General features: G+C 43.1%; 1 protein-coding gene across 2 annotated transcripts in view; it reads right to left on the bottom strand.

Annotated features, from left to right (window-relative positions):
• Positions 1–14285, bottom strand: part of KLF7 (Kruppel like factor 7) — a 104050-nt gene extending 89765 nt beyond the window's left edge. For both annotated transcript variants that reach the window (XM_040228683.1, XM_040228684.1), the window contains exons 1-2: positions 14009–14285; positions 13556–13795 (exon numbers count right to left, since the gene is read on the bottom strand). In XM_040228683.1, coding sequence (XP_040084617.1) covers positions 13556–13657 — 102 coding nt within the window. In that variant the 5' untranslated portion in view covers positions 13658–13795; positions 14009–14285. The remainder of the gene's footprint in view (positions 1–13555; positions 13796–14008) is intronic.
• Positions 14286–20720: the final 6435 nt, after the last annotated feature.

The following is a 20720-nucleotide window of genomic DNA, read 5'->3' as shown; positions in this document are numbered from 1 at the left end:
TCATGAGTGACAAAAGAAACCCAGACAACGGCAGTCATTTGTTAATGAGGGTTGTCTGACCAGAAAAACTTTTTTTCTTGGTATTGTCTCATTTCACTCCCATTTCCACCAAGAAGAGGCTGCAAGCTCAGGAAACTTAAGAGTCAGTTTCCAAATTGGAAAATGTTGCAAATACCAATAAGGAATAAACATGCTCGGCAGCAACTGCTCAGCCCAGGTGGGGAGAGGGGTAAACCAGATGGTCTTTTCCAACCCAGATTTCGATGATCTACAACAGAACCTGGATGACTCGGAGAAATTGAGATGCAATTTGGAATCTGCTTTATAAAATAGAATCCCAAACAAAGACATTCAACAAGGCAGAGAAGTCTAAAAAGGAATGAAAATGGATTCCGGGTAAGAACAGAAATCAAGCCAGCTTGAGACTCATGAAGAAATAAAGGCTGTCCTCCAAATCACAGCATTTTTGGAGGGGAAGGCGACTTAGAGAGCTGACAGTCTGTGGGTCACAAACTCAAATGCATGCTCACCTGGCTAGAGATCAGAAACAAAGCAAGGTAGAAATAGTGGAGACAAGGTTAACTGAAGAGTGTATGATGTGTCTGAAAGCATTCCAATTAAAAAGAAAACTGAAATAGGTATGCTGGCCAAATAAAACAGCTCTTGAAGCCAGTTTAGCCTAGGAGCTTCCTGTTTGTATCTGATTATCTGACTGCTCCTAACTCTACCCTACTGTCTACACATGAGGAAACTGAGGACCAGAGAACTCATATCATTTGATGATAAGCATGCAATAGTGTTTGCGTGTAGCAGAGCCAAAATGCTAGGATTATATTACACACCGAGATGATGTTAAATGGAAAAAAATGAAATGACATTAAGGCAAAAATCCTGCATGCCTTTAGGTCAGGTGTACTAAGTTCACACAGTTTATTTTTTCAGAGGCCAAATTATATTATCATCTAGTTAAAACATAGAGCTACTGAGAATTGGGGGAAGATGTATGCAAGGAGAGGTGTGCAAAGAAAACAAAAATCCTAAGTAGTCAGTCAGATATTCAGTTTTTCAAAAACCAGTGTTAAGTCCATAATTATCTTTGTCACAACAGTCCTGAGTAAGATGGCAACTGGGGTTCCTGACTTCTATTTTCCAGGCAGTAAAAACGAGGGACATAGAACCCTCACGGTTTTATTTTTAATGGATTCTTTAAAGTTATATGCTCAAGGTTCCTTCTAGATACTCCTCAAAAAGCAAGGTAAGAAAAATCCTTTCCATTCTTGGTATTGAGGAATGTACATTTTTTAAAAATTGGGTAAGCTTAAGACTCTTTAAAAAAAAAAAAGTGAAATTCCAAGGGAAAAAATTTCATTGAGATATATTAAGTGGTGTGAAATCTCCCTAGGAAATTCATGAAGTCCAGAGAAGGATGACGAGATCCTCCCATGGGGCAGCTAGAAGCAAACGAGACAAAGAACTAGAAATCTTCTTTCTGGGAGCCCCCCCTTCTGTCAGCCAATGGGACTTTCCTTCCCTGGTTTCTGTGTGTCTAAGAAACACACAAACATATACTCTTCAGAAGGAGGAGATGTAGTCTGTACACACAGCTGGCATCTCTGACATAAATCTCTCCATAGGTACTGGGCTAAACCTTCAATATGAGGAAATAATCTTCAAGTTTTATAGCAGCATATGCATGATTCTTCCCCCTCCCCCATAAAACTCCCAACATGAACAACCACATCAAATTATTGCTTTTCAGAGGCCAATTCAAAAACACCCACTTTATCACAGAAAGAATATTCCTTGTGTATGTGAGTGCTTCTATTATGTCTTATTTGAAGGGGGAAAATGAAATAAAAATCCTATCGGAGATATTTATAGATCTCATAAAACCTGATTCACTCGCATAAGCTGCTGTAAGCTCAGTCATCAGGTAAGGCAGAAAAGGCAGGTATAGTAACCGGCACTGTATTACAGTATATGTGCCTAATTCTGACTCACAAAGAAAAATATCCACATGCTGGAGAAACTTAGGAAAAGTCCTAAGTAAGACTGGAAAGAAAGGGAATGAGTTGGACATGGGCATGAGCAAGCCAAGCAAATTCCAACAGTATCAAAGGAGGCTGAGTTTTGGGGGGCAATGGATATTGCGAGTGTTTCCCCACTACTAAGCCCAAGTGATTTCATGAAAGCTGCTCTGGTGGGATTGATAAAGGAAATACCATGCCTTTCCATCATTCACCTTGTCTTAGACACTCGAGATGACTAGGGCCTTAGAGAAACCAGTGATACTATTTAGAAAAAGAGCACTGTTTTCAGTGGAAGGAAGGATGGTTGAAAATGGGAAAATAATATGTTGAGTGGATCCTATGTGCCAGACACTGGGCCAGAGAGCCAACATGCCTGCCCTTACTTAGGCATTACTGTCTCCATTCCACCCACGACAGAATACACTCAGAGATGCTGGGTGACTTTCTCAAGGCTCCAGCTCTGCCTGATTTCAACACCTCATATAATTTGACTAATACAAATGCTATGACCTTAAGAAACCCTAACACAAGTGTTAGTCACTCAGTCATGTCTAACTCTTTGTGACCCCATGGACTGTGGCCCACAGGTTCCTCTGTCAATGGGATTCTCCAGGCAAGAATACTGGAATGGGTTGCCATGCCTTTCTACAGGGGATCTTTCTGATCCAGGGATCAAACTGGGTCTCCTGCACTGTAGGTAGATTCTTTACCATCTGAGCCATTAAGGAGCCCGAGAACAATCCAGTTCTTTTTCAGATGAGAAAACTAACTCCCAGAAAGAAGATAGGCCAGAAAGCCTTCAAATCCATACAGTCCTATTGAGTCCCAAGCCATGACCTTTGGTTTCTGCCTTGGTGTCTCCTTCCTAACTAGGAGTCAGTATAAATGTAGAAATTCAGATTCCTGAGCATACTGCCTGGGCTCATTCTGAGCCCAATCTGGCTCAACCAGACTTTCAAGTTGTGTGACTTTAGGCAAGTCATTTAATAACTCTCACCTCAATGTATCCATCTGTAAAAGGAGGATTAAGCAGAAAATGTATCTCACAGGGTTCATGTGAGGGTTAAATGAAATGATGTATATAACGTGCTCAGATGAGATCATCTCTAGGAAGTATCTGATATCTGTTAGATATTATTCCTGGAGGAGGGCATGGCAACCCACTCCAGTATTCTTGCCTGGAGAATCCCATGGACAGAGGAGGCTGGTGGGCTACAGTCCACAGGGTCACAAAGAGTCGGACACGAGTGAAGCGACTTAGCACAGGTATTATTATGATGCTTGTTATGGTGATAGACAGAATGGCCAACTTGAAAGAAGGAAGAGGAAAGAATGTTCCACCAAGGGTTTTGCAACTCATCTGCTTTGCAGCCACATGAAGACAACTTGCTTCATCTTCCTCTGCCCCATTTTTCTCGCCTCTGAATGGGAAATTCTGTAATATCTGCCTGTTCCTTAGTTACAGAAAGAATGTGCCAGTGACAAGAGATCCTGATCAAAACACCCTGAGTACTTGAACAAAAGCTCAATACAGATGTCTGTTAGACTCTTACAAGGCAACATGAACATCCCCATCACAGAGGAAACCATCTCTTGGTCCATATTAAAAGAAAGAAAGAAAGAAAGAAAGAAAGAAAGAAACTTAATACAGGGAGGTAAATGCACAGGGGAGGGCCGGGTCATTTTGGAATGCAGAAGGCAAAGCCAAAGACTCAGTGTGACACTGAGCAGCATCTCAGGGAGCTCACAGGAGAATCAGCTCTGCACAGGGGGCTCCTCACAGATGACATCCTTCACCTCTTAGACAGGAGCTGTGCTCTATGAACAGGGTCTACAGTGGCCCTATGAACAAACACTAAGAGCTCAAAAGGGAGGGATGCGGCCATCTATTTCCACTCCTTTGTATGCCAAGCAAATCTGCCGCCTCTCCAAAAATAAGAGCCAGCACTGTGACCAGGCCATTGAATTCCCGCAACCTGAGCTCTGGAAGGTGAGCATGAACGCAGGGTCAGGAGCAGGCAGGCACTCCCTTGCCGAGCGATTGCTCCACAGCTAATTGCCGTTTTCACAGCTGGGTTGAGCTTTCCAAAAGATATCCTTCAACCCTGAGCTCTGAGCTCCTCTCCTGATGTTCTCTCTTGCCAACCATACCCCCATCAAAGACAGTTTATAGATGAAAGGATGCAGCTACAGTACATACATTTTTGCAAACATCACAGTTTGAAATCGAGGCCTTTCTAAGGTTTCTTTGTGAAAATCACCACATGGCCACAGTCATTACCACAAGAGCTAAAGCCTTCTATGGATGAGGAGGCGGCCTCCTTGCCTGAATGTCCTCAGTGGCAATTCTTCCACAGTTTATTTTTGCTCCTCTTACTAGAAACATGGGTCCTTTGAAATTCTTTATAAACAGAGTCTACTTGCAAACAGTGAGGTCAGGAAGAAATCTGTTGAACTGCTACCTAATACCTATCTGGCATCATCCAACAGATGTTCATGCATGCATCCATCCCTTTAAAACCACAGAGCGGGCTGAGGTAAGTGGAAAATCATGGTCGAGAGCCTGCCGAGAATGAATTATTTGAAGCACGGCACGGCTGGAGTTTAGTGCCCACCACCACAAAAGTACCAGAAATGGAATTTGACCAGGTTAAGCAAACCTCTAGTGGGTCAGAGGAAATGTAAGCTAAATGAGACTATACTCAACACTTTAGGGTAAAGGAAAGCAAAACAAGAAAGATCAAACAACACTTGGACAGTTGCTATTAACCAAGGAGCTGGATGAAGTACACCCACCACTACCCTCCTTTATTATAAACCTCTTTTACACTTAGCTTCCAAGTTATACAAGAAATAAAATACTTCCATATAAGGAGTAGCCAACTACTACTCTGATATATCTGATATTAACCTTCCATAGATTAAGAGCTCAAAGCCTTGGATGCATATTGGAATCACCCAGAAGATTATAAAAAAAAAAAACAAAAAAACAGAAAACACTGATGTCTGGGTTCCACCCAATGGAATACTGATATAATTGGTCTGGGGTACAACCACAGCTGTGAATCATTACTGCACACAGAGTCAAATCTTAAGTCATAGTCATATCTTAAGTCCTAAATATCTGCTGATTATCTACCATGTGCATGGCTTTCTAAGAACCTGAAGGGTTATGTATTAAAAGTTTATTCTCAGAATTATAACCAAGGCATGGACTTTGCTCCAAATCATACAACCTAACTGGAAAAACAGGGTAATGGGGAAAAAAGAAAAACTATATTACAGGACAAAACTGAAAAGCATCACGAGGAAGTAGAAAGTTCTACACAAGAGTGTAGAAATAGTAGCAATTACTGTTGGCAAAGGGAATGTGAGGGAGTTTCCTGGACGATGTGGCAACCATCTGAAAGTCAAAGGATGGGTAGAATTTGGACAAAGAGACTCACGAGGGAAAAGGAAAAAGAAGGGAGAAGTCTGAAGGAAATGACATAAATGAAGACAGAAGCAGAAAAAGTACAATCATTCAATTTGTATGGCAGCGCACACGGTAACAAGGCGGGGAACTTGTGACTACTACCTAGACTCAGTCTAGGAATACTGTGACTCTTAGAAGTTTGGCTTCATCATACGCAAAAGAGGGTGATTGAGGTAGAAAGTTAATCCAGGCGAGGTGGCCAGGCTGCCCTGGGGCAATGGCAGAACAAGAAGAAAGGAGACCAGGCACAGTACGGTAAGAACCAAGTCAAGGGGGTTTTTCAACCAATTATAGTCAAGGGAAGGAGAGGAGCCAAAGATGCTAGAACCTTCAAACCTGGATCCCAGAAGAAAGGCGATTAGTAAAAGAAACAGGGAAGCCAGGAAAAGGAGGACAGACTGGATGAGCTCACACTTCGGGGCATATTCAGCTGAGGTCATAACGGGACAATCCCAAAAGTCTTTAGTGTCAGCCCCCATGTTTCCAATTCCAAACTGTGAGCCTGAACTCAGGAAGATACCAGAGCTGGACATGTAGATTACGGCTTTGACGACATAAAGAAGTCTCCATTTGGGAAGCAAACTTCAGTTTCTAAGATCTTAGAGGTGAAGCCAGTCTGTGACACAAGTTCCAACAGAGAATTTTCACCATCATCAGTACCAGAGATCGGGTGGAGAAGGGCCAAAAGTTGCTGGGAAGTAGAGTGAAGAGCACCCCAAGTTTCCTTTCCTCACTAGAGTCACTCAAAATTAGGCCAGCACAATCCGTCCAGCCCCACAGGACTTTTTTAAAACCACACAGAAGTTGACTCTCTTCCCAACTGCTTATCACAATGTGCAATATTTTTTTGTTTAAATTTGTAAACCATTACAACTTCACTGCCCATCCAACCCTCTCAAGAAATCTTAAAACACTTCAGAAAAGCTTTTCCTGAATTGGCACATGATAACTGCTACAGTTTCACGCAGTCTCTTAGTTGGCAAGTTGTCAGAGACAAAGCATTTCGCCATTTCGCACTTGACGCTTTCCACATAAAACCCCGGTTCCACCATCCATCCAGCTCCCTACCACATCCATCTCAATGCACCTCCTTACTCTCACTCCATTTGTTATCATTTAAGTGACAGCACTTTTTTTCATAGGGCTGGAGTTGTAATTGGGGCTTTTTTTAGTACAGTGTACATTTTCCAGGTTACCACACATTATTAAAAGTGGAAAAGAGATAAAATGACACACATAAGCTTTCTCCAAGATATCAATAGCTTGGTTTAGGACCCAGACAATCCCCAAATTCCATGTACAAGTGCTGTTCAAAGTAAAAATGGGATTTTCTTGCCTCCTTTTAAGGGGAAACAGGGAAAGAAAGAGGTGGAAAGATGAGAAGTAACTCAAAATATATTCAGAACAACATGATGAAAAGCAAGCAAATGGATCATGTGGACATCTGAAAGAGTCTGGGGCCTAGGACCGCCATCCATGTTAACAACAGCTGGGGGACCTTGGAAGGTTCAGTGCTTCATCTGGCTTCAACAATCACTTGGTCCTAGCCTAGTGTTTTAAAGAAACCAAGAGTCTTTCAGGATTTGAAATTCTAAGATTATTTGCATCTAGCTTTGATAACAGGCCTGGGGCCTGACTTTCAATATGACCCTTAGGAAATGTCAATAAACCCATATTCAGAAATAGATATTGCATACAGCTCTACATTAATTATTTTAATTACCTATAATCATTTCCGAATGACACAGACACGGATGCTGTTTCCTGGCCATTACGGACATGTGTATTTACACTGTCTACTCATCTGCCAAAGGGCCACCAGCCCCATTACCCCATTAGCTAACACAAAAGCACAACAGAACTTAGTAAATCTCAAGTATGCTCTATAAACAAGATTTTAACAAGGTGAGGCTATATAGAGAGGCATGGGTCAGTACTCAAATTCAGGACTTACTTTTAAAATCTCTTTTTGGCAATGGTGTTCTAATAGTGCATTACTTAATTTTGAACATGCTCACTCTCCCCTACTGGAGTCAAGCTCATACAGGGCAGAGCCTATAGCCAATTCAAATTCACATCACCCAAACAGTATTTTGCACATAACCAAAGTAAAGGAATGAAGTACCGACTGTGAAATATTTTCCATATTTTCATATAAATAGAGAAAAGCCCACAGGTGTGACTGAGTGCCTCGACCAGTTCAGTCAGCAGTGTGAATCACTATGAAATCATAAGTCACTCCCATGTCAAGCAGGCTGATCCTAGATGGATCTCGAAGCTGCTGCTGACCCTCAGCTGTCCCTCTGTATGTCACGCACGTGGTGGATGGGGACAGCTGGAAGCTGCTCTAATGGAGAGTGCAGCAGACACAATGCACTCAGCAGGACCAAGTTCTCAGGGTCACAACAAACTACCAAGTGAGGGAAACAAAAAGGTACCAAGGCAGGAGAAATGCTTCTCCAAATTAGCAGGGGAAAACAAAAGTGAAAGAACAAGAAGGGAGAGGAACAGGATGATGACCAGTTTTAGGTAAAAACCTGTTCTAGGAATGCAGGACTTGATTTGGGGAACACTTAAAATTGAATGAGGAGAGTTTCTCCTGTGGGTGTGTGACGTTCTAAAATAAGCACACAATGTATCTGGGCAGAGGAGTATTTCTTAACCTGCAGGTGTTGCACGTAACATTAATGATGAGCTGCTGTATCTTGTTCCACTGACTTTAACACCTTTAGTGCTTGTAGACCTTCCTAATCACTGTTCTGGGTAAGATCTGGCCATCTGGGTTAAAATATTTCTACCTTTTCATGCAAAGCAAGCACTCAGCTGATCTGGGAAAACAAAGGGGTTTATTTGTAGAGAGATACATCTCCACCCCTCACCCTTCTGGCACTGCTCAGGTTACGCTGGGGAGCTGTCCTAAACTTTCAGCAAATCTCTGTCCCAACATACAGGCTAACTGATAGACAGTGAACCGGAATCACAGAGGCATTCTCTGCATTTGCCAATCATGGAGGCCAGCAAAGGTGACTGAAAACTCCTGGTGTGCTACTGCCAAACTGCAGAGATAGGGGGTGTCTGCCACCCCATGTGGCCAGCTACCCTATCAACATGAGTCATTTGGGGCTGGCTGGAGGAAACTGCCTTCCCTCCCCAGTAAGTATAGGCTGATTAAAGAACTCTGCATTGCCTTCTTGAACGCACAAAGTTAAAATGCGGGAATTCTCTGATGGGAGAAGAATCTGAAGATTTATAAGAGAATGGCAACTAAAAGCGCCATTAGGACCCTCTCTAAACTATTCCCATTTAAGTGGAGAGGCAAATAGCCCCCACTGGCATTTATATTTAGAATGGGCTGAGAGAGAGGAAGAGCGCATTTTGAACACTGAAGGTCTCTGACATACCCATACATAAATCATTTCAGGGTGAGGTGTCACAGTGCATCTTCTGCTCTGCCCTTTAAATGGATTGGACCCCAACATCACATTCTCCTCAGGGTAGGGAGTGGGGGTGGGAGTTACATGGAGAACAAAGAAGTCACCACTTCCTTTACCCCCTCTCCCGCAACTAAAGACAGATGTAGTAAAAAAAAAAAAAAAATCTGCATTGTAACATTCATTCACTTTAAAATACCAAACTGAAACAGGTAGACTTAATGATCATGTTTGAGAGACCCTAAATCTACACAGAGATGTATCTATTCAGAAGAACATGGAAATGAATCTGTTAAAGAAAGGCTAAGTGTGTGATTGATGGCATTCACATGTGCTTTCATTTGTAAAGCTACATTTATTTAGTGACTGCATCCTTATAAAGGAAATCTGGGTAACAGGGGTAACAGTTCCAATTTTTTTTTTTCATCTGCCAAGTCACTGTTTCAAATTTTTTAAAAAATAGGCTTATGGTAACTAAAGAACGCACAAATCACACACAATAAATAAATAAATAAATAAAAAGCCAGCTATTTTATCCTTTCAGTGTGGTTAGCAAGGCTCCTTTGTGTCTACAAATTTCCCTGGGTGGTGCTGTTGCCAAGAAATTCTAATTCACGACAAGGTTTTCTGCAAACTGGGGACAGAGGCAAACCTGCGGGTGCAGGGACCCTACAGTTTGCTTTGTCTTTCTGGCTGAGACAGCACCTGGCTGCTCGGGCCTGTAGAAGGCAGTGTGAAGGCACGATCCCTGTGTAGGAGAAGCAATGTAGCTCACAGACCAAATCCTATCCCTTGCACCATGAGGCTGTTCTTGGAAGGCAACCATTTTTGTAGGTTGTCCCCTAGAGATGCTTCATACCAAAGGCCCTTGTAAAAAGTGGTTCAGGGTGCCTGTCACCAAGATGAAATTGCAGTGTTATGGGGACGCTGCAGTTCTTACAGTAGCCAAGTATGCCATTAGTCTAAAACAATGGGGGAGTGGGGGAGGAGGGAGGAATGTTCTATGATTTATTTATTTGTTTCCAGTAGCAGTGGAAAATTTTCTCTGAGCACAAGGGAGGCCTGAAACTGACCCCATCTGCCAATTATGAATCAGCATTAACAACAAACATAATTCCATAAGAGTTTTCCAGTAAACACACCATGCTCCTCAATGGCATAAAGCAAGGCTAAGTGTAAATAAGACTTAGAACATCACTACTTGACCTGTACTCATGAAACAGCAGTCTAGGTGTGAAGAATATATCAAAATTCTTAAAATGCTTGTAGCTTCCCAAAGAAAAATAACCATCAATATTGTATTAAATCCTTCTTCATCTTCCAAATCAGCAGCACATCCAGAAAAACCATGATTTCTGATGGCGACAAAACTCATGAATGGGTCCCCTATTATCCATCAAGTGGTACCCTATACACTACGCTAGCTTCTGTCCTACCTTTGACTTTTTTCTACTTTTGCTCAGACAGCTCTTGGAAAATCTCCTGCAAGTTTCCAAAGGGCTTAAGGCTGGTGGCCTTAGGAGTTGTGCGTCAGCTGAATTCCATAAAATAATAGACCACATAAGCACAGCGTAATTTACAGTTATATGACAGGCACGGATGATGTTACTTGAGCCAAGTGCTTAAGTATGCAGTCAGAGCCCAGGAATGGAGAGCTGTTAATGTAGGATGTCCATCCGGATTTAAAAATTATACCGGCAAACGATTTTCAGAGTTGGCGCTGGATGTGGAGAAGACACGATTGTCCCAAAACCCAATGTCAAAATGATGACCCCTGTGACAGGAGATCCATGACAAGCTCACTGACGGTTAAGCAGGACAATTATCTCAGGCAAGAGTTTAAAGTAAAACCTCCATCCTTAATTTTCAAATGCACAGATGTTCTTGGGTTTATCATCCAAGCTAGTCTTTCTTAGGAACCAAATCAGATTACTGGAATCTCTGCATTTCGCTCATCTCAAGGTACACTGTTCACTTTCAGGAGTACATCTAATAATTGCTCCTCATTTGACCTCCAAAATCTGATTACCCCAGAGCATCAGGAAACTTCCTCCGGCCTGGGGTTCTTTGTAGCAACCTTCCTGAGCTGATTTGAGCAAAGGAGACTTAAAATTTCACCATCTGATGGTTGATTTGGAACCAACAGTTGCATGTAACCACATTCCCCTCCTTTATACTCTGAAGCGGCACAGGGGAGGGTGTAGGGAGAGAGAGGAAGAGATAGAAGTCAGAGATATGTCACCAGTATGAACTTGGGAGTCACAGCCACCTTTACAGAAAGCATTTGTGACTAAAGAGTCCAGAGAAGAAAGCTTCTTGGAGTAACAGTTCATTTAGGACTGTGTCCTCACAAGCTACATTTCAGTATGGACTATGAGCATGCTTATAAAAGAGCGTGGTAAAGGATCTGAAGGTGAGGGTAACAGGCAGTAGGACAGGATTAAGGCAAGAAATAGGGAAGGAGGTTCAGTGGGCTGAAATTCCTTTGCCCACAGATAGAAACTAAACTAGAGGTCCCTTGAAGCAGATGAGATGAAGTGAGGAGGATGGGGGTTGGGAGGTGGAGAGAAAAGAAGGCTTCTGAGGAAACAATAGATCTAATACATCCTCTAATTATCAAACCAATGACATTTCCTTATAGATCTAGATGTCCTCATGGATGGTCTAACCAGATCTAGAAAGGCAGGTTTCCTCTGGAGAGGCCTTCCCCCCAAAGCAGGCTTTACTACTGTGAAAACTTGAACCAAAACAAAGTTGGGTGATTCATCAGGGGGAAACGCTGTAACAAATAAAGCCAACTTTCTTTCCTCCAAGCCTACTTAACAGTTAGTCACAAACAACGGCTGCCTAAATCAACAGATTCTCTTCCCTAACCAGTCTAGACAGTTGTTAATAGGCAACCAATTCAACACCAGTGGGCTGACAGTGTGAAATGAAGACTATTTCTGAAAATGAAATTCTGGCAACCTTTTGGTTTAATTAGCATGTGAAATAAAAGGAGGAAAAAGCTCCAGTGAGACCCTTCATGAGGCAGTCTCATCAAGGATGGAAGAAAAGATGTACTGGAGAAATGCCTTATGCTAAAAAAGTGTGCGCTGTGTGTGCCTTTAGAGAAAGACAAAGTCAAACACATCTGCCAGCATCCTCAGGCAGGAATGCATGTTTGGACCCACAGACACCAGAGACCAGTATCCAGAGAAACTCCAGCCTGGAAGAATCAGGGGAATAAGAGCAATTAGTAACAATGGTACAGAGGATCACCTCCTTACACCGAAAACCAAACCTCACTCGCTAAAGCAGAGACTGTTACATCCTTAGACTCAAGCCGGCAAATCCCGCTTTGGATCCTGGCAGAGGAAATCCAGCCGTTCATTAGCCTTAACAAGCTGCTGTCACGAAGCAGAGAAGTTACATGAGCAGCCACACACCAAGCCTCTCACAGCCCTCCCCAAGGGCAAGCACGTTTCTCCAAGACGGATTGTTAACGTTCACACTTCCACCGTGCAAATCTGAATTGTCTTCTTGGACTTTCCATGATACACATTGTAGAATTTTGAAAGAATACTAAAGCATACTCGTGTCCCTCCACCTTCCCCCCATCCACCATCTTTCCTGAAGAATGTCCCCTCAGCAGCTCCCAATCCTTACTGAGAAAAACCACTGTTTCTGCAGCAGATCTAGCACTTTCCACTGACCAGCACTTTCTCTATTCCACTTCACAAAGCCCAGTGAACTTGTCACCAGCCCCACTTCCCCCTCCCTGGGACATCTAGCCAACTTGGCATTGGTGCCCTTCAGCATCTTAGGAGTTTCTTAACTAGTCCTCTAAGACAAAGTCAGAGGCATGGAAGCACACACCACCCTTTGTCGGAGGTTGTGCTAAGTGGAGAGGGACACCAAACGAGAGAGGGAAGCAAGGACACACGCAGAGAGTGATCTCTTTCCGTGGATGTTGCTCTGGGGAAACCTACAAATGCATGGTCAGCACTAGATAGATATATCTTCCCGTCCTCTTCCAAGATATCCTTGAGTACCTCTTTTAACTGGGTTCCTCGTCCTCCTGCCCACCTTCTAATCTCAAAATCAAGTTCCTATTCTTTATTGACACTCGCTAATTACTAGGAAAACACCCCGCTTTGCTCTTACCACCCCCCACCCCCCCGCATCTGACGGCCGTCAGCACCAGTTGAAAGAGATGAACCTGATTTAAGGTACCAAGTAGGTACAGCTAGTGCATGTAGGGACGCGGTAGCTGTCTGCGATGGCTCGTTAAGCCCCAAACCACCTTCCCACCCAGCTCCTCCGAACCCCAGAAGTTAGGCAGGTCTCTGCTGGGGGACAGTGAGCCCAACAAAATGTGCACAAGGATGTGTGTTGGTGACTGAAACGCAGGCAGCTCGGACCGGCTGCTCAGCTCTGCACACTATACGGGGTTAGGGGGTGGGTGGAGAGGTAAGCATATGACTGTTTCCGAAAACATTTTCAACAACAAACAGCCAAAAAGGGGGTAAAAAATTAAACAAACAAACAAAAAAATTCAACCCCGAGCCCACACCAACGCAGCCCCTTGCGAGTCCGCCGCCACCACACGATTTACACAAGTAATTTAAATCATTCACCTGCTGCCAGGTCTCCTCCAGGGATGGCAAAGCTGAGAAGTAGCCGGTGTCGTGGACAAGTTGTAGCTCCTGGAATATACTATAACTAGCCAACACGTCCATGTTGCTGCTGCCGGGCAAAACGGGAGGAGAAACCCTCCCCCGAACACAGTTGGGTCTGTTTGTTTGTCAGTCTGTCTGGCTCACCCCCCAAGAAGGCAGACATCCAGTGGCCCTTTTGTTTTGTTTTGTTTCAGTCAACTAAAAAGGAAAAAAAAAAAAAAAATCAATGCAGGAGAGAGGGAGAGAGGAGGTGAGAGAGGAGAGACTGAGTGGGGTGGATGGAGAGAAGCATCCAGCGTGTACAGTGCAGACGGCTGCCAGGAAAAGGGGACTTCTCCACGGGAGTAACAATTCCCTTCCAGGGCTCTAATCACTCCAGCTCGTGGATCAGGAAGGGGGATGCAAACTCACTGATACGAAGCTGCCATCTATTTCTGCAGCGCTGTTCGCTCCTAATGCAATCTTTGCTCTTTATTTTGGGAGGTTGCATTTTTTTTTTCTCGCGATCGCTTCTCTCCCCCCCTTTCCTTCCCTCCCCACCCCCCACCCCATCCTTGCTAGTTTGTAGTCTCTCCCCCTCCTCCTCCTTTTCTCCTCCTCCTGCTCTTCCCCCTCCCCAAACTCCCTCCCTCCGCCCCGCTCTCCGCGCAGCCGTGGGATCTCGGAGGAGGGCGTCCATTAGGCCGCGTGTGACCATGTAAGGTAAACAGGGGGCTCATGAAGTCACTCAGGACCAATGGGGAGCGCGGAGCGGGACCTGAGGCGGGGCTCGGCCCTGGCGGCGGGCGCCGATTGGCGAGCTGCGAATCTCCCCGCTGCCTTACAAGGCGGTGCGAGGCGAGCTATTTTTAGAGGCCTATATAAGGGGGTTGAGGCGGCCGCACCGCGGCCGGGTAGCGTGAGCGCGAGGGACGGGGAGGGTCGCGGCCACACTCTCGCCGGCTCCCGAGACGCCGAGGCGGCTGGGTTCGGGCCGCACTCCGGCCTTCGACCTTCGCTTTGGTGCCAGATGGAGCCCCGGGCGGCCGGAGCCGGCGCCCCTCAGAAGGGAGAGGGTCGCGTATAGCCATTCGGGCTTGGATGCGGCCGGTCAGGAGGTGAAAGTCCAGAATGCGGGGTTAGGATGCCTCCTGGAGGAAGAGCAAGGTGGGAGGACGAGGAAGCCGGCGTGGGGAAGAGGGCCAGCCACTTCCCACTCCGCCTCCCTCCCAGGCCCGGAGGCGGGGAACCGCGAGGGAGGGGCAGCGCAGAAGAGTTCCACACCTTCTAAAAAATAAACCGGAGGCGGGGGGGAAGAAAAAGTCACCAAAACCCCTTCACGAATTCCCCACAGGCTACCAGAGTGCAGAGAAGCGCCGGAGGAGGAAGTGCCACACAATGGAACAGAACAAAGAGGAGCGGCGCGCAGACAGCGGCCGGGGGCCCGCCCCGCGCGCAGGCCCCGCCCCCAGCCCGCCGGCGCCACGGAGCGCGCCGCCGCGGCCCCCACCCCCTCCCCAGCCCTCGGACCCGGCGCTGGGGGCCCGGCGAGGGTCGGAGTGCCAGTTAGAGTTAATTGGAAGGGGACGTATTACAAGAAGTGTGTGTTAAAGACAATAGAGGGAATCCGGGTAGATGTGAGGTGCTGGCAGAAGCAGGCAACTTGTTTGGGGTCTTAAACGTGAGGCCCCTCTTGTGACTTGGAGATAAAGTGTCAGCCAAGCTGCGGTGGTGAGAGGAGGACCCAGAGTGTGTTTTCGATACACCTAACGTATAGAGATGTATAGATCTAGACCCTATTATCTCTTAGCTGAAAGCCCTGCGCTATGCCAGTTGCTGGGGTTGACCAGTTCTTTGCTTGACCTTAAATGGTTAGTGTGGCTGAAGCTTCCCCAAAATGAACTGTGAGCTGAACTTCCACTTTTGGAATGATTGCAGAATTTGGTACTTATTCAGAAATGAGAAACTTAATTCAACTCATAATGGAAGAAACACATCCATGTTAATCGCCCTTCTCAACTCTCTCCTGACAATGTGGAACTCCACAATATTTGAAAGATTCTACTTTATAGGACAAACACAATTTGAAATTCAATATTTGCCAGGGGAAATTAAACAGGAATTATTGAATTGAGGAAAGTTTATTTACTTTTTGATGTCCTGAATTCTGTTGGTCAGATCTACAGTATCCAGTGTATGTGTATAAAATTGGTGCGCTTACTGCAAGTGTATGCATAAGAAATGCACAAGGATCTTGGTGCGCTTAGTGTTGTGTATACACGCTCGTGGTACTAGGAGATAAATGGTATAAAAAGGTTAAAAGTCCTACATGAATAAGGTGATATTATGATAGCACACATATAACTGCCAGTATGCAAAGGCTATGTGGGCCTTTCCTGTAAGCAGAAAACCACTTAGAGCCATCACACCCCAATTAATGCAGTAACTGGGTCCTTATGACCATTGATAGTGCCACTTACTAGCTGTGTGTCTTTGAGCCAATTACTGGCTCAGACCCTCTGACTGCCTTTCTCAGAAACAGGAATAGTGTTATCTACTTGCCTGATCCTTATGAACAGTCAAGATGTCCTAAAATAATGTTTGTAACTCACCTGACATACTGTATCTGGTGCTATTAGGTGAATACTAAATGTTAGATGTTTTTATCTCCTGGCTTTAGCTGAGTTCATAAATCTGAACTAATCAGGCTCATGGGGGGATATTACCAGAGTCTTAGGGAAGGAGGAAGATAGAAACTTCTTGCCTATTTGGAATACTGTCTCCCCTTACCCCCCCACCCCACCCCACATGCTATTCTCATTGGGTGGGGATAGGGAGGAGACCACCCAGAAATACTGGGGCAGAAGATATGTTCAAAAGTAATAGGGGAAGAAAAGGAAGCTAAATATAGGAAACCCAGGAGGCAAAAGACAAGGGAAGACCAAAGAACCTAATGTTTGATGTTGGAAACTCAAGTGAAATTTTTTTTGTTGTTTTTGTATTATGCTATTACCATTTTGAACAAAATATGACATACCTGTTAACTTAGGAGTCCAAAGATTTGCACATAATATTTATTAAGCACAATGTGCCAAGCTGCATGGGCACATAAACATTTTATATGCAATTTCACCCTTCATCTTCATGACAATCCCAAGGTAAGTGTTTTTATTATTCCTAACTTTATGGATAAAGATACCCAAGCTTGGAAATACTAAGTTGCTCAAGGTTACACAACCAGGAAGCAGCCAAACAGGGGTTCAAACCTAGGAGCACCTGACTTCCAAGATTGTGTTCTGAATGGGGCTTTCTGCAAGGTAAAAGACTGGGTTTCTTGATTTTAAGTCAAGATTTGTTTATAAAAAACTTCTTCAGTGTGGAAAAGGGAGGCTTCCATTGAGGTTTTTCTCATGTAAATTGCCATACTAATAGAAGAATTCAACCAAAATTTTAGTGTAAATCCTAAAACCCTCATTATGACTTTTTTCAAAGTTTCTAGAATTCATTCTAAGAGATTTTTCCAACAAGGCTCTCTTAAAGGCACGTTTTCAAAATTAGTCATGTTTAGCTAACTTTAATAGCCTAGAGACACTCGGTTCACATTGCAAAGCACATGCAAAGGATCTGAAGGTACAAAATAATCAACAAATTAAGATCACAAGGGGACTTTGGCAGTCAAAAAAACATAACAAAACAAAAATAAGTAGCACTGCTATGACTATTGCATACTGAATGCTTTCTCTATACCTGGCATTTTAAACGTGTTCAAGTCTGATCGTCACCACAGTCTTTTGAGGGAGCTATTATTGCTCCATTTTCACAGATGAAAATACCAAAGTCGGGGGGTTCACATAATTTGCCCATTGTCACATGTCTCAGTGGCAAAAGCTGATTGAAATATAGGTCTGACTCCAAGTTCACTCCAAAATCTATGTCCCCCACATGTGTTGCCTTAGAAGACACTGATGATACTTTTTAAAATATCAGCCTTTGAAAATCATCATATAGGAAACACCTAAGATTAAATAATAAGTTTATTTTATTATGAGGATATTTATGACCAAAATAGTAAAAATTTTATATGTAAATAGAAACAGTCAAGACATCAGACTGTTACTACCAGAAAAGTTTTGTGCCATAAGTACAGGAAGTGCTTATTATCCTAGTGTGATTAGCACTGAGAAAGCTTCCTTAAAGTAAGTCTACTTGAAACAGGGACCAAATTTCAGAGCAATTAGTGAAAAAAGGTTTGCCAAGACTTTTTTTGAAAATAAAACTCAACATTTTAAAAATACATTCTATCCTATATTGGACAAAATTTATAAATACAACTATGTGCAAATTGTGGAATGAATGAATAGTACATCAAGACGATTATTGTTGGCTTAATTTTTCCTGGACAATATGAAGCACCTAACAACATGCTTTATTTCATGTTTGACTTGTAGATAATAATCAAAAATAGGATCATCAAAAACATTTGTAAAAATGTGTAAGAGCTTCTTCAGTTTTCCCAAGGGTCTCAGTTAATCCTTTGATATTCAAACTATTCTCTTCTGAAGCACCCATGTAGTCATCCCAGTTGATTTTACCTTCATTTGTTTGTTTAACTCTGTAAATCCTCATCTGCCAGCTTTACCAATCTCACTTTTATTGATCTTATACCTTTTGCAAGATTTGCCCCTTCACTTTGTAATAGAATTGAGTGTATTTCCATTGTACTAGAAATGACAACCCACTCCAGTATTCTTGCCTGGAGAATCCCACGGACAAAGGAGCCTGGTGGGCTACAGTCCATGGGGTCGCAAAGAGTGAGACACGACTGAGCGACTAACACACACACATAAATGTTTACCATCGTGGGGGGGAGGGGCGAGGAGTGTGGTGTTTAAAAGAGATGTTTGAAGGGGGCACTAATTTATAAGTGGCCGTATCATTAATAATACTTTCATGTAGTATTGACTTTTGCTTCTCTTTACAGTCTTACTATAACAGAAGAAAATGTGAACTTAGGAAGCAGGCTTTACTTGTATCAGAGAAAACAAGAGTGCCAAGGAAATGGAAATAGAGATGCCAAAGAGACTCTGAGAGGCAATTTGAACCTAAAAGAAATGTCTGTGGTCGTACACACAGTGACATACATACATACATACAACCAGAGAGTTATTTCATGATTGAAAAAAGAAATGGCAGCTTCATCAGGCCTCTCATGTTCCGGACAAAATATTCCTTGAGAATACACATCTCTTCTTGTTTTCATTCTTTACTTACTCTCAGCTCATAATTTGGCTTCCTACTTGTTCTGCCTCCAGGGAAAGAATGTGCTGGTTACAGCCATAGGAGTCTGGTGGTCATTGTGACAGTCCTGGTGGTTTTTGTCCACACACAGTCCTTTTAGTTGTACATGTGTTCCTTGTGAGTTTAGTTAGTATGGGTCTGATTCCCTGGGTGTGTCCAGTTTTGAGACTCTTAACATGTTGAGGTTTCTGGATATGCTGAGTAAAAAAACAACAGAAACAAAAAAAAAAATTCTTGGTAAATTAACATGTAGCCTCTTGCCATTGACTTTTCAGAATTCTGTGGGTATGTCATAGTTTAATAAAAACATTTCCTTTTTTTAATCAGATGTTAAAGTCAGCCCTGAATGTTGAGTCTGCACTGCAGTGGATTATACTAAAGAAATTAAAGGGGACACCTGAGGTGCATCACCAGTGATGGGCATGTTGCTCTGATTTAAGTAGTCAATTTATTGCTTAATAAAAATTGACTTACTCTAATGAGGTAGGTAGGGAATTCAAGAATTCAGCAAGAAATCACTGTCAGGAATGTCCTGTCCAGACCTTAGACTGTTGGACATGTAATGCCATTGTGACCTTTGGTACATAATGCCTGTGAAGATTAATGTCTACAGCCACTTTTCCAGCCTGAGCTACCAGCACTTAGAACTGTCAATATTTTCTAATGAAAAGCAAAATCATCATCTAAATTCAATCAGTCATTCAACATATATTATGCAAACATTCAGTCGTTCAGCATAACTTATGTAAAACATTTGGTCGTTTAACATATTATACAAAGTGCATAGGTTGAAAATAGAATGGTAAGCACATACCATTTACCAGTGTCAGATGGTTGAACTGTATCTCAGACGTGAGAAAAAAGCATTTGAAGTCTCTAGTCCTACTTTCACAGAGCTACCACTTCCCTCAACAACATTCCTTCCAAGAGATGCTCCAATCATGGGTGAATCCCAGCAGGGCACTGGAGTAAACCACTACGATCGAGTCTGGCTAATTTTCCTCATCTGAGAATAGAGTCACAAGCTATTCAGGGGTTTCTGGACAATGATTTTGGAAAAGAGGCCAGTAGAAAATGAGAAAAGATTTTAAATAATGAAAAGAAGGATTTCTTTGGCTATGTAATGATAGAAATGCCAAGGCAGTTGTGAAGCTAGTGAAAAATTAAATTGCTCATGTTTTAGGGATTATTGCCCTTTGCAGTATGTGAGGCAATTTATAGGATTGTGTCATGTTTCATCCTGGACGATTTCTATTGTGACATGGTGAACACAGCCCAGCATTACTATTAATATATAAATACTACTGTCAATGTTTTTCAGGATATTATCATTTTTCTTTTAAACATGCCATTTCCAAAGGGTTTGGTATACACTTAATGGGATTTAACAGCAGAATGCATCTCAGATTTAGTAATGGAAATCAATGGGAGAATCAGATTGATTTGATACAAAGTCTGGACCACAAACTTTGCTGACAATGCCCATTCCTTTAAGTGAGGGATACCTATTCCACAAGTGCCCAATGATGAGTTTTTATGTGGATGATAGATCTGAGTAGTTTGGAAGATTAATAATGTCAGCAGCAGTTTTTTGCTGACTGGTTGCTCATTTGAATTTCACTGAATTTTCTTTACCAGAAGGATGCTTATTTGAATGGTTAGGAGAACCAGCTGAGTCACAGTTTTTAATACTGGTTACTGCTTGTCTCAGGAGTAAGCAAGTCATGTCCACTGACTCAATGGACATGAGTTTGAGCAAACTCAAGGAGATAGTGATGGACAGAGAAGCCTGGCATGCTGAAGTTCATGGGGTTGCAAAGTCGGACCCAACTTAGCAACAACAACA

The sequence above is a fragment of the Oryx dammah genome, unplaced genomic scaffold, assembly GCF_014754425.2.
Source record: "Oryx dammah isolate SB20612 unplaced genomic scaffold, SCBI_Odam_1.1 HiC_scaffold_27, whole genome shotgun sequence".
NCBI classification, from domain to species: Eukaryota; Metazoa; Chordata; class Mammalia; order Artiodactyla; family Bovidae; genus Oryx; species Oryx dammah.
Note: the sequence above shows the minus strand (reverse complement) of the source record. Positions and strands in the feature narration are given on the sequence as shown.